The following is a 14609-nucleotide window of genomic DNA, read 5'->3' as shown; positions in this document are numbered from 1 at the left end:
TGAGCAAAACCCAGTTTGAGGATTACTTTACTAATGACACATTTAACAGCTGAGAGAATAAAGACTCCACAGTTCTGGTGTCTTTAAAGGGTACAAGAAAGAAAGAAAGATAAAGAGAAAGACTGAAAGAAAGAGGGAAGGAGGGAAAGTAATAAATACTGTGTGGTGAAAACATGAAGAGATTATTATGGATTAGGTGAAATTAATCATGTAGGATTTGAGCACTGATGGCTGCATTAGCAGCATGTCATTTCACTTCCAGTCTAAACGAGGTCATGTGCGTTTTAAAGAGGAAATCACAGAGGCCATCATCCACAGTGCTACAACTCGCTTGTGATTTCTGACCTTGTTTTTTTTTTTTTTATTAACGCAACACATGCCGTAAATAATTTATCAGTGACATCACGGCACTTCATTGTAAATGGCATTAGGTCGAGCTGAAAGGAGGGGATGTAATGGTGATAGCATCCTCCTGTGCTGCAATACTGAGATCATAATCAGATCTTCTTGCACAAACAAATGTGCAAATAACTACAAACTCACAGCACATTTTAGGGGATCACCGCTGTAATGTTAATTAAAATGTCCCCCTTAAAATGCACGATATCATTATATATAGCTGAGAAAACAATAACAGCACATGATGCCAAGTACTGTAAATGATTTCCAAACATTTTGCAGCTAAAGTCACATTGCAGTGTTAAAATGTGGGTAAAGAACATGTAAAAGTAGGGTCACGTCTAAAACAAACACATTTAACAGGAATAAATAATTGTAAAAGTTTAATTTTATGATCACTACTACTACTCTACTGTCTTCATTTATATATTCATTAAGTGTTACTGAATTTAAAAGTTTTGATGATGTTATTTTGCATATTCATTAATGACTCTCCAGGTCTCCAGACACTAGACGGCGCCATGTTTCCAGCAGCACGGCACTTCCCTGCTGTCTGAACTCTGACCTGTGTGCTTGTGTCTGTGCTCGGATCTCATTCGAGGAGGATTTTGCGGGGTTAGAAAATGAAAGTATTCCTTCACGTGAATGGACTGACATGTCTGTTTCGCTAGCTTAGCATAAGCTGCACCCAGTCTTTAATACGATTTGCCGGACTGGGCGGGTCACCCGGCTGCTGTCACATAACATGACCTACATGTGTTGCTCGCTGTCGGGATTTGTTATGCTACATAGCTAGCTGGCTAGTCGGCTAGCTAGCAGGCTAATAGCGCTAACTTGAAAAAAAAAAGCGTTGCTGTCAAGTGGGGATAACATCCGGCTTTAACGTTAGAAATCAGCGTAAATCAGATGATCCGCCACCAGTTGTTTCTCTGTGGCTCATTACCAGTCCTCTGTCAGGATGTATCCGTGGTCAGCTTTACCAAGTAACAAGACAAGCCGCCTTGAAGTAGTTAGTTAGTAATAACAGTGAGCTAGCTAGCCTGAGTTAGCCAGGTTACAGCTCACCGTGTCTGTCGGGGATATTTAGAGCAGCTGGCGGTGTGAAGTACGGTCTGGGGTTAAGCTAACCGGGGCAGGCGTCAGCTAGCCGGGGCTAGCTAAGAAACCGCTTTCTGGCTTCAACGAGATAACGTTTCAAGGCAACAATGGCTAACGTCACAGACCTGCAGACAAAATACAGCAAGCTGGCACAGGAGTACTCCAAGGTAAACACACTGCCTCACAATGTTGTTAAAGTTTAGCATGTTGTCCGTGTAAATGAAGCACAGAAGCTCCCAGGTGTGCTATTAGCATTAGCTACCTGATCTGTCATCACTGACAAATGCTGCTAAAACGTATTTCGCTAATAGAGGAGATACCTGAACTAAGTGGAGTGAATGGAGCTGACAACACAGACAGCTTGTCACTGTGAAGAGACTTTAGTCTTAAACTTCTGGTACTTTAGTTAAAACTGTAAGTTAGCCTGCTGTTAATCCCATATTCAATAAAGTTATATTGTGTTGTTGATTCAACTTCATGAACTGTGTGGCCATTTTAGAAGACGTGGTTCGTTTATTGTGATATAGTGGCGTGTGTGTGTGTGTCTACTAAGTATTTATAATTCAAGGTAGATAATATTGGAAAAGTGCTTCTATTAAAACGTATTTATAATATAGGATTGTGGTTATAATGGTTTATTTAACTCTGAATGCTGCATTATCTTAAGGCCTTATATTAATGGGATCTTAATAGATGATCATAGCTGAGAATCATTGAAAAAAAATCACCATTTTTAAAGGTTAATGATTTGTCAACAAGTGACAGTAGCGTCTGTGTTCCTGCTTTCTCCTGTGAGCTGTGTGCGCCCTTTGTGTGTGTGTCAGCTGACAGCACGGGGAGTGTGAGCTGTTTCCTGTTCGACTCTGATCTCCCCCTTAGCCAAGCACCATATCCTGCTGAGGAAGCGCTGACTGTGTAACTGTCAAAAATATGGCCGTTGTGCTCAGTTATCTGCCGTGTGTGTAAAGGTCACTGGCCGTACAGTGAAGAGCGTTAAGTTTTATTCAGGATAACGGGGAAGGAATGGCAACCACACACAAGCATATACCAGAGATCAGAGTCTCCATGTTTCCCTCTGTGTGTTTTCACAGCTCCGTGCCCAGAACCAGGTGCTGAAGAAGGCGGTTGTGGATGAACAGGCCAGCACCGTCTCCCTCAAGGTAGAGTGACGTATAAAACAGGAGCAGTAATTGTGAATAAAGCCACAGCTGTAATATACAGCTATACAGACAACATGTACAGTGTTTTTATGCCCAATACATGTTTGTCGTTATCTTCGTCAGGAGCAACTGAAGCAGAGGGACCAGAGCCTGAGGAAGCAGGAGCAGGAGATGGACAGCCTCAGCTTCAGGAACCAACAGCTGGCCAAGAGAGTGGAGCTGCTGCAGGAGGAGCTCGCTGTCAGTGAAGCCAAGAGCAAAAAGGGGAAGGTGATCATGAGGGATGATCAAGGGAGGGGCAGCGCAGTTAGTCAGAGGGAGCAGGATGTATTGTGTCATTTTTGTAATGGTCGAAAAATGAATCAGACATAGAAACATCAATTTTTACGAGTTATTCTGAAATTTGCAACTTCAAAAACGATGATTAAACACTAATTTCTATAGCGTCAAAAGACCATGATTAACAGCCCCTGTTTTATCTCCACCTCCTGCAGAGTAAAGTAGACTCTCCCTCGCAGCATGGCCTGGAGACCCAGAGTGTTTTCGACGAGGACCTCCAGAAAAAGATCGAAGAAAACGAGCGACTTCACATCCAAGTAAGCAGCCGCGTTGTGTTTGTAATGCGCTGTCATCGTTCTAGTTAATGCACCGGGGAGGCCGCGCACGTGACGCCTCTGTTTTCCGCTTTGACGCTCATTAGTTCTACGAAGCGGACGAGCAGCACAGGAGGCAGGAGGCCGAGCTGAAGGCGCGGCTGCAGGAGCTGGAGAAGGACTCGGAGCAGCACCAGACTGTCGTGGACGGACTCACCGTGAAGTACATAGACACAATCGAGCGGCTGCAGAGTGACAAAGCACGTTTAGAGGTGAGGATGAGCAGGATTAAAGTGGGGTACATGATGTAATCGTCAGCATTAGTAAGGTTTATTAAAATATGTGTATTTTCCCTTTTGATAGGTGAAAGCACAGACGCTGGAGAGGGAAGCAAAAGAGTGCAGAGTGCGAACAGAAGAGTGGTACATCCTCCTCTTTATTCACAGTTTGAGTAATGATTTACGATAATGATTTAAGGGTCGACAACTAACCAATTAATTGTTTCAGCTCTGCATTTTTGTGTACTGCGTTAAAATTAATTGACCAATTAAAATGCGTAATTAAATCTATTGAACTGGTGTCTTTTTCTCTCCGTGCAGTCAGCAGCAGTTGAGGCGCTGCCAGTCGGAGCTGAACAGACAGGTGAAACAAAGCAGCAGTGTTATCCAGGAGAAAGTGCCCTTCAACGACACCAGTGAGTATCTGGCACCGAGCCACGTGGACAGAGACGATCTGCTACAGAGCAGACATCTATACGCGAACACTTGTGTGTGTCAGTGACACCATAACAACCTTCTGCCCAGGAGTAAATAGTGTAACGCTGCACCATGCTGCAGGAGGCTTAAACATTTCAGTTATGTCTGTTTTTTCTCTTCGCCACAGAATTTAGCGACTACAACAGCCTAAATGTGCCGCCACACAATCGGAGGCACCAGGTGAGTGAGAAAACAAACCCAAATTATGATTATGCTTCACCAGCAATTATAAACTTCATTCTTTGTTTTTACAATACAGAGTTGTAGTTTCTCAAACCCACATTTTAACATTTTGTGAAACATTAACATTTTCTTGTTTATGGACCAAAAACTAAAGCCCTGTTTGCAAAGGACTACAATTACCAGGGGATCTCGTGCGATTTAGAGATTACAGGTTTGTGTTTTGTGTAGCGCATTCACACGGGATGAGCAAAGTGTTATTTTATGCGCAAATCAACTGTAAACTATAGAAATAATGTGGCTGCTGATGAACAGACGCTTTGATTGTGAAAGCTGACGTTACAGGGAACTTTGACATCATATCCAGCAGAATGTCAGTAAACTAGTTAAATAAAGACTTTGCACTCCTGTGAATGCGCCAAACAAAATACAAAGGTGGGCTGGTAACCTGAGGGACCCTGGTAATAGTAGTCCCGTGCAAATAGGATCAAAGAAAACAATTTGGCAAATGCAACTACGGATTATTTTTCAATAGCGATTAATCAAGTGGTCAGTAAAGTGTCAGGAAATTGTGAAAAGTGTCTTTTTACACTTTTACAGATCTTTACACAGATCTACTTGACATACGTCACAGATGAGTTTAAACAGCTGAATTGTTTTTAGTAAACAGACTCGAACATTGAGCTCATAGCTCGTGTCTCCTTTCTGTGGTTGTAGCTGAAAGCCCGAGACGTAGCCGGTCAGGCCTTGAGCTTCATTCAGGACCTCGTGGCTGCTCTGTTGAACTTCCACTCCTACACAGAGCAGAGAGTGCACATCTATCCTCGGGACTCCTCCATAGAGCCCATCTCCCCTCTGAACCAGAAGGTGAGGCATCCACAGCGTTCATGCAAAGTCTCGAAAGTTTAGAAAGTGCATTACTTTTTGTGCTTGAATATTAAGAGACGCCACTTGATTTTCCACATAATCTGGTGCTTCGTCTACACAATCACTCATGTAAATCAAATATCTTTTAATATTTGCGGCGGCTTTACAAATAAAGTGTGTGGTATTAATTGTGCAAACTTAGAAGCATGCTTCCTCCCTCTACAGTTTTCTCAGTATCTACATGAGAACGCAGCCTATGTGCGCCCCCTGGAGGACAGCTTTCTGCAGTTACACCAAAGCATCACAGAGGACACAGTCACAGTACTGGTGAGTGTTTCTGGACAGGGACATGATGTGGGCTTGTTCATTACGCCTGATTATAATCAACCACTTACTGTGTCCCCCCCCCCCCCCCCCCCCCCCCCCACAATCCTAATATCGAAGGAGACTGTGGTCAAGCTGAAGACCTTTGCTGATAATTTCTCCTCGTACACCCACTTCCTGCAGAAGATTCTTCCTTACCAGCTGAAAAGGTCAGTGCTGCTTGTGTGTGCATGATGGAAAAATGGAGTGGAGCAGACTATTGATGACTATCTTCTCTTCTCCTTTCAGCTTGGAAGAAGAGTGCGAGGCGCCTCTTTGTACTGCTGCACTTACCGCGAAAAACCAGGAGCTGCAGGGAGACATGAAGAGAGTTACTTCTGTGTTTGAGAAACTGCAGAGCTACATTAACATTTTGGCCTTACCTAGTAAGTAAACATAGACAGAAATACACGCCAAACGTCGCAATTTTCATACGGCTGAATTGTTTATTAGACGGGCCTAAAATTTCTGTTGTGTATTTTGAAGTCGCTTGCTTTTCTGGAAAGTGATACAATCTGCTCGTTTTATGAACAACGTGTCTCAGGTGTTCGTCAGGACGCCATGCCACAGAGCAGCACCTCGGCTGTCTTCACCCAGCTGGCTGCCTGCCTACACAGTCTTCACGATGCCATTAAAGGTGAGCAGCACCGTGAGCCTTTTTTTTTTTCATTTGTTTGTTTTACCTGGAGCCATTCACAACCTGCGTCAATCAGCGCAACGATTCCCTCAGCTGCCGTTGCCATTCATAAAAGTCAAACTTTTTTGTTTTCATCACAATACCCACCAGCTCAGTTTTTGAAGAGTAAATCTCCTGAGGCCTCAGTGTAGCGTCTGTCACACCACACCATCAGAGGGAAGTATAAGTTTGTGCTCTCTGGCAGAGAAGAGTCACTTTTATGTAACTGGCACATTTAGCAGAGGAGGGGGGTTGTGTTTATGTTTTATTTGTTACAATTAGTACCATTCTGTTTGTCTTGGTTCTTGTGGGGACAGTGAATTTGGTCAAATAAACACTAAAAGTGAAAATCAGTGACACAGATTTCCCTTTCTACCTGTCCAGAGATGTCAAAGCACTACAACCAGAAGGCCGGCTTAGAGCAGGAGCTCCCCACCATCACCCAGAAGCTCTGTACCACCTCAGAGTGCCTTCTGGGATCGTTGGGCTCTCTGACCAGCAGCACTGGCAAGGTACAGCCAACAGGGGGCAGACAGCAGTCGGGTTTATGTCTCCTATATCGTATGTCCAAACAGCATGTGGTATTTGTTATCTGTAATGCATAAAAGCTCAATTGTGAGTAGCAACGAGTTTTCACTGCAACTGGATCGCGCTGGTAATTTGCCACTAATGTGATACCACTGAATGGCAGGACTCAGGTGTGCAGCGGTTAAATGTTCAAAGATACTGTCCAAATCACAGTTTGTACAGCTGCTCCCCAGTCAGAGCAGAGAAATAAATGATTTCTCTTTGTGAATCAAGCGAACCGTTGGCTGAGATGTGCCTGCCGATGGGAGGCACAGTCCGGTGGGTTGCAGCATTGAATAACACGCTGGCATACAATGTGTGGAGTGAGTTGCATTGTGAGTGTGATCATCTCTGCAGGCGAAAGGCTCAGTTGCTCAGACGTTTATCATCCCGGACACTTGACGGTGCAATCATCTCTCTGCTGTAAACACACCAGTTAATTTGAGGCTAAACAGAACGCTGAGTATCGAGAGATGCAGATGATAATTAGTGTTTCTTGAGCTAAGGAGGCAGAAAAAAGTTTTTTTTTTGAGTGGATGATACAAGACATCACGTCACATGTTTCGTTGCAGATTGCCACTTTCTTCAGCAACAACTTGGACTTCTTCACATCACCAGGCTACAGTCCAAGAGGTGGCACAGTCTCTCTCAACCCCTTGCAAGCAGAGAGCATGCTAGCCAACAAAAAGAAAGCAGCTGCCTATATGCACGCTATCAAAAAGGTTAGTGTGCTTAAATTTGAAAGTATATCCGAATCCATATGTATATTTGTTTTTTCTTCTTAATAGAAAGTACTTTAATCATAGTGCTGTACAAATCAAGTTCATTCTAAACATTACATGCATGATTTTTCACTGATTAAAGAGCGTTAATACTCCTTGTTCTGTTTCTTTGTTCAGCCCAGGCCAAAGTCCGTTCCATACAGAGAAGCCCTGTCAAACCGTCGTATACTCACCAGCTCCACTGAGAGCAGAGAAGGTCTCACTCAGCAGGTATGACGCTCAACTCAAAAACTCTCTCTGTAAACAATCTCAGTTCGTTTATAAATTGATTAAGTTAAAGATTTTGGTAATCGTTCTTTAAAGAGGTCACATCTGGCCAAGAGCGGCAACCTGGCTCCCAATCAACTGTGGACAATGTAATCATGTATGAGTCAGTGTGTCAGCCAGCTTTGGTTGCCCTAAATGCTGGAGAATAATAACACAGATAAAGTCAAAAATGTTTCCACATGTTTATTGTGGCTTTGTGTTGTTCGGGTTACATGAAGATTAAAGAAAAAACTGAAAATCTGGGAAACATGGAAACAAGAGCAACAGCAGCAATGGTTTGTGAGAAAATACAAGGATATGGAAATGTTGGTCACAAAAGTACCGGAATCGTTTAACAAGTTACTCTTTAGGGACCGGGTGTGAGGAGTTGAGAAGATTGGGCAGTGTGCCAGTGCATATTCTCTTCTGAGAAAGTGTTTTCTTTCTCTTTTCTTTTGTAAATGTGTCCTTTGGTCCATAACAGCCTGCTTAAATGTGTCAGCTCAGCACCAAGTTTACTATTAAAGTCGTAAAATTAAAGTGTAAACAAGAAGCTCGTTGGGCTTTTATCATTTTTAGCCTCCAGATTTTGAAGGAACAAAGGCCTGTCCCATTAATAATTTCTTCTTGAAAAAATATTTGTTTCTGTGTGTAATTTAAATTCCTTTGATGAGATTAAAAATGAGTTTTAAGAAACCCAAAGCTTGCAGGATTACAAACTGCTTTGTTACAGTGTCATCCTAAATGCTGCTGCCCTTTCACTCCCCTCAACCTTCACTCAGCCCTCTTCCCACAAGCTCACTGTCCGCTCCTCTCCTTTCCCCGTTGGCCTCCTGCAGGTGCAGCAGAGCCAGGAGAAGATCGCTCGGCTGGAGCAGGAGAAGGAGCACTGGCTCCTGGAGGCCCAGCTGGGGAAGGTGCGGTTGGAAAAGGAGAACCAGCGCATTGCAGACCTGGAAGCGCAGCTCGCGGCGGCTCTAGGGGGAAGTCCAAACTCGCAGGCAGCTGCAGCCAGCACGCTCGCACAGAGCCATGAGGAGGCAGAGAGAGAGCTGCAGAAAGCTGTGGGGAAAGAGACGACGCTGTGCACCAGCCTGGTACGGTCCCTCCACTGGCTGCTGTGCTCGTTAGTTTTCGCTTGCAGAGGAAGTTTTCTGCCCATGGCACTCACTGGTGTCTGATTTGCTTCAACAAAGGGAGCATTATTGTTCTTTTCTCACAGCTCTCATGCTGAGCAAGTTTTTGCTTAATAAAACTCAGACTTCCAATGTGCTGATTCAGCAGAAAAGATGAATACTGTTGTTTATGCAAGTCGGTGCAGAGTTCACAGTGCAGTCACAATCCAGAGCTGTTTGCTTCTGTGTATCAACTTTTATCTATTGCATGGCTATTTGTCCTGGCAGTGAGCTGCCTGTCTGGGCTTGAAGTGGATTTTATTTATCTGATCTGTAATGGAAGTTTCCAAACATGTTTTTTCTCTTTTCTCTTTGTCACCAGGTTGGCATGTTGTGCACAACACCTACAGTTGAGCATGTGAGTACTTCTTCCCTTCGCCAATGAACATATTTAAAGGGCAACTCCAGCAATTTACACATTAAAGTATGTTTACAGGTCTTGGGAAGTACTACTGCATGTGAAAAATGTAGTATAAAGCCTTTTGTGGCTCCATAGGAAGCTACATGTAATCTGAGAAATATCCTCCAATGATGTCACTCAGTGGCTAGGTTGCATTGTGGGTAATGTAGGCTCCAGATTTTGAAAAGCAGTCCACTGGTCCATAAAACTGTTGGACTCATTGTGGACAGTTTAAAAACAAATGATCAAAATCAATACAGCAGAACCTGAGATATCGATATATATTCTTAGTCCTTTTCAATACCTGGTGCCTACATTACCCACCAAGTGTCATCACTAGAGGTAATTTATCAGATTGCCTTCAGCTTCCCCTACACTCCTTTTTTCACACATGCTGTCGTAATCCCCATAACCTGTAAACACACTTAAATGTTTAAAATTGGTGGAGTTACCCTTGAAATGAAGAGTTCCTACATGTTGAAAAAGTGATACTTCCCAAAAGGAAAAAAGTCTCATCTAGCTGGATGTTGTGTCTGTGTGTGCAGGTGGGAGACGAGGAATCCAGGGAGCAGCTGATAAAGACTCACTACATGGCGCGAGTAGGAGAGCTCACCACCCAGCTGCAGATTTCTGACAGCAAAGCTGTCCACTTCCACTCTGAGGTGAAGCTCCCACATCACTGTTTATCTCAGTAACTGCTTCTCAGAGTACTTTCGAACATCGCATGTCATCTGGGAAGAGATATGGAAACTCTTAATGCAGAACAGTCACTTGACCTGTTCCCTCTTGTGTTCCTTCCTATAATCATTCCTCAACTATTTTTGTCTGCTTCTTTAATTTGCTTGAGAACAGAGAGTGTAGAGACTGAACCAGAACATAACCTTGTTTCTCTGTTCTTTCCTCTTTGTACTTTGGAAACGGTTCTTGAGTCCCATTATTACCAAGTGTGGCCTTTTTCTTACTGAGAAAGTGACATCTTATATTTTTAGCGTTATGGTGCTGCTTCATCTGAATGGAGATATTTGTCTAAGTGACATCCTGTCGCGTTGTGACTAACTTGTGTGTCAGTCATCCTCGGTTTGTGTCACAGCAACAGGGACGCACCTGATGTTGAGTCAGTGTCTCGGGTATTAAACTGTCACTTTTTCAAACTGTGCATTTACCTGAGGTGCTGTCCTCAAATATACCCATTACTCCAAGAAATATCTCCCTTTATGCAGCTTTTGAAAAAGATCTGTAAAGAGTGAGGATGTGTGTCAAACCCACCAAGGGACTGCAGTTGTTTACTTTCCTTTTTTCCTTTCTAGTGTCGAGCTTTGGCCAAGAGATTAGCCATTGCAGAAAAATCGCGGGAGACTCTGAGTGAGGAGGTCAAACATGCTAATCAGAACATCACACGCTTGCAGGTAAATAACCAAAGAGCTTTCTAACTATAGGCATCAGTCTCCTTTTCAAATCTGAAGATTGTAACTTTGGTGGCTGTCACGCAGGATGAGCTGACTACGACAAAGAGGAGCTACGAAGACCAGCTGAGCATGATGAGCGACCACCTGTGTAGCATGAATGAGACTCTGAGTAAGCAGAGAGAGGAAATCGACACACTCAAACTAGGCAGCAAGGTACAACACACTGTTTCGTCTGCTTTAATTTTTTTTATTCAAGCTCTTGTCAAAAATGTTGCCTTTTGAAATGTTTGCCTTCCTCTCAGGTTTGTTTTCAGCTGTCACATCCTTTCACTCTATATAAATAAATCTAAAAGCTCTGTCACTACAGAGAAGTGGTTAAATATCAAGTGGCTTCAGGGAGTGTGAAGTATCTTTTCAGGTGTTGCGGTGAAATGAGACGTTGTAAAGTTTCTGTCAGTTACGAGGTGAGCTGGGAGGTCGTCGGTGGTGTTGTGTTTGCTGCCGTGCCTGATGGGAAAAGCACCTGCTCGAACCATCTGAAGAAGTCGTTAAGTTGAAGCTGCAGAAATGGAGAGGCCTGCTCTAAACGTGCATGTTCCTGCGTGTATGCACACAGACGGCTGCGTGTTGGGTAGTTGCAGGACGGAACATGTTCGTGAGCTGAAGGTGGTGATTTTCTCTGGAAGGTTACAGACCAGCCTCAGCTTGTTCTTAGATTTCCAAACAGAGTTCAAAAGTAATCCGAACTATCGCAGCTTGGCGCACTGCAAAGCAACATAGTTGTTTCAGGTTTTCCCTGGATTTTTCTGAGACAAAAGTGGCAAAAGCTGGTGAACATTGATGCAGGGTGAGAGAATGATGAAGGAAGAGAGCTCTTCAGTGCTGCAAGTGTGGGTCACAAGCTATTCGAAAAATTGCTGAATTTTGATCAAAAATAATAATATTAAGTAAAAGAAGTACTAAAACTCAATTTAAGATTTTTTTTCATCATAATTTTCACTAATATGGGCAAGTCAGCATGAAGATTATTTATTAAAAATAAAGTTGGTTTGTGTTGTTCAGACAGTAACTTATTGATAGTCCCTCAGTGAAACCCCTGTGCTTAAGAGCTAGGGTTCGAGGGTGAGCTAACACTGCCAACACTGGGTGAAACTGAAGATGTCACTGGATCCGGAGTGAACATCTGCCAGACATCCAGGTCAAAACTAACTTCACCACAGTGAATCTCCGCTTTAAAGGAGCACTATGTAGTTTTGGAGAAGAAATTCAAACTCTGAATTTTAATATTTACAATATTAATGAGGGATTGATACAAACTCAGACACATTTTCCATAACTGAGTAAACAAGCTGTTCTCACAGGAAAATAAGGTTCCCAGAACACTGTTTGAAGCTAGAAAGGTGGCAGGGTCCGCCAAATATAAACAAAGTAAAACTGCATTAAATTGTGTTGTCCTTTTAGCTCAGTTTGTTTATTGAGTTTATTCAGTCATGAAAACTGTTTGACTGTTGAGATTTTGATTATTTTGTTTGTTTAGACATAAAAAAAATCAGTCATGAAGATCTTTCTCTCCTGATGAAAATGTTATATCCAGTCTTATTTAATTCTGTATTCACCTGTTTTTTGATAGCTTGAACTTGATTTGGTGCATATTCTGTTACTTTTAGGGAAATGCCAAAAAGAACAAAGGACGCTAGAGCTGCCTTCAACTCTCCGGCTCCGTTTGGCATCACAAAGAGCACTTTGAGAGAAGATCTGGTCTGTGGAGCCTCCCAGCAGCGTCCTGGTACCAACACCACCACTGTCACCAAACCACAGGACTGGCTACATGAGCCCCAGAATCCTCCACTGTCAGCCAGTGGCAATACAAATGAACCATACGAAGGCTTTGACATGTTTGACTGAATCCTTTTTTCCCCCTTTCCCTTGTCACAGCACCAGTTAGAACATTACATGATTTGCTCTAAATGCTTTCTGAAACAGACGGAAGCGGCTGCTTGACCTTTCGGCTGATGCAGGATATGGAGTGAAGCAGATTTTCCTCAAACGGGACAGAGGAAGTTAAACAGATGATAATGCTCACTGAAGTTAAGACTTGAAGACCAAACCCTGTTGATCAGTGTGTGTATTTTTCCTGCTTAACGTACGTGTGAGAGCAAATGAAACTCACTGCTTATCTGTGGGAGCAGGCCAGCAGAGCAAACGTTGGTGTGGCTGTATGTGTGCAGAGTGTTGTCTCAATTTGTGACTGTGGCACCGGGCTTTACAACATGTGAGCGTTGTTTTACACTTAGATTTTTTTAGATCAAATTTGAGATTATTCGTGCAAGTGGTTGCATTGCCTGTATGTCTACATACAGCATAAATACCCCTGATAACACGTGTGTGTATATATCACAAGCTTCTGTAAAGAAGGGCTTTAAAACCTGAATGAACAACACACTTGAATTCATTCCTCAGTTCAGAAAATTTTAAGTCCTTGGGGAGTGGGGAAAAGAAAAGAAAATGTCTGCCTTGAAGCACTGTGTTTACCTAGACGATACATGTAGGACGGACAAGTCGGAGCTCGTGATACGGTGTCAGTCTGTCTCTGTGAAGTTACTCTCAGAATAGTTGTTTTTATCACCAAAGTTAGTGTGGATGTGCACTCAGAAGCCTGATGTGGCACAACGGTCTCTTAATTCATGTTGTAACATGTATGGACAAAAAAGGGTTAATGTGAATACACACTTGTTTGAAATCATGATATAATTGTACTGTATAATTTCTAAACAAACTATATACACAAAGGCATTTATTCAGAGGTTACAAATCTTTATTTTCCCCAAAATGTGGGAAACTGAGTCTGCAGTTATTTTGTGTGTGTGTCTCCAATAATGAGGCTGGATTACTGGGAAGTGTCGTAGAGGGGTTGGCCCATATTATAACTGGTGCTTAGACACCCTGAATCATGAGTCATGGCAGAGTGCAGTTAAAGTTTACAGTTAAATAGAAGCTCTTTGGCTTGTAGTGACACGAGGTAAATGAAAGAAAAAGCCCAGCAGTCGGTATCAGCAGTTCATTGAAACCCCTGTTTGCCAGTCTACACCTGCCAGCAAACCTTTGACTACAAAGATTTGCCAACGCCCATGAAACTGATTTAAAAAAAAAAAAAAAAATACTTGTATTCTCACAATGTAACCTGTTCAAAAGCATATATAAATATGTGAAACAAAATAAAAAGCTTGTTGAACATTTAAATGCTTGATGTGTTAAGATTCATTAGTAATGATCCTTGTCTGACTTTGTGCTGCGTTCCTGGGAGTTGTTGGAGGCTGGGATTTTAAATTGCCTACGATTTGAAAAAAAAAAAAAAGCCTGTAACACACCCTAACCACTGGGAAATGAGGCCAGCACCATTTAACTGGACATTTGAGAGCTGGAAGATTACTATTTGATGCCGTCACTTTGTTTTGGAAGGAAAAACATGTTGTGTCATTTTAGTTGAATGCATGATGCTTTCATGTACTCTTGGTACACTACTTCAGGGGTCGAAGTAGTAATAACCACCACTTGTTTGTGCATTAAAGAGATTTGCATCAGTAAGGATGAAAAGTAGACCTTGTAACTAAACACATTCTTGATGGTTTTCCTTCCCTAAAGGGAACAGTGGCTGCAGTATTAATGTAGGAACAAACACAAGAGACGTGTGCAGAGATGGAAAAGTGGTCGACCGAAATATCTTGCTTGAAGTGATGTATTGTTTTTATACTTCTTGTGTAGGGGAATTTTTTTACAGAACAGAGTTTGAAGTAGTTTCTTCCAGTGATGTCAGTAAATATAATAAAGGGACAGACAGGGTTGTTTTTGTACAAGCCCTTTTGTTCTTCTTGAGCATGAATGTTAATCTACAGTATTGTATCATAATCTAAAATCCACTTTTCATTTGAAAAACAGCTTTAT

At 42.5% G+C, this 14609-nt stretch overlaps 1 protein-coding gene across 2 annotated transcripts; it reads left to right on the top strand.

Moving 5' to 3' along the window:
- Positions 1-954: 954 nt before the first annotated feature.
- ppp1r21 (protein phosphatase 1, regulatory subunit 21) lies at positions 955-13907 on the top strand. Of its 2 annotated transcripts, none has more exons than XM_073481581.1 (22): positions 955-1664; positions 2589-2657; positions 2781-2927; positions 3152-3253; positions 3358-3522; positions 3614-3672; positions 3850-3944; positions 4133-4185; positions 4903-5052; positions 5278-5379; positions 5497-5585; positions 5665-5801; positions 5960-6052; positions 6476-6603; positions 7231-7380; positions 7558-7650; positions 8526-8783; positions 9184-9219; positions 9807-9923; positions 10569-10667; positions 10752-10880; positions 12335-13907. In XM_073481581.1, the coding sequence occupies exons 1-22, from the start codon at positions 1605-1607 to the stop codon at positions 12362-12364; spliced, it is 2361 nt and encodes a 786-aa protein (XP_073337682.1). In that variant the 5' UTR covers positions 955-1604; the 3' UTR covers positions 12365-13907. The 2 variants fall into 2 exon arrangements, with proteins under 2 accessions (XP_073337682.1, XP_073337683.1); XM_073481582.1 differs by having other exon boundaries at positions 1510-1664; positions 2781-2897.
- Positions 13908-14609: the final 702 nt, after the last annotated feature.

The sequence above is a fragment of the Pagrus major genome, chromosome 15 (genome assembly GCF_040436345.1).
Source record: "Pagrus major chromosome 15, Pma_NU_1.0".
NCBI classification, from domain to species: domain Eukaryota; kingdom Metazoa; phylum Chordata; class Actinopteri; order Spariformes; family Sparidae; genus Pagrus; species Pagrus major.
Note: the sequence above shows the minus strand (reverse complement) of the source record. Positions and strands in the feature narration are given on the sequence as shown.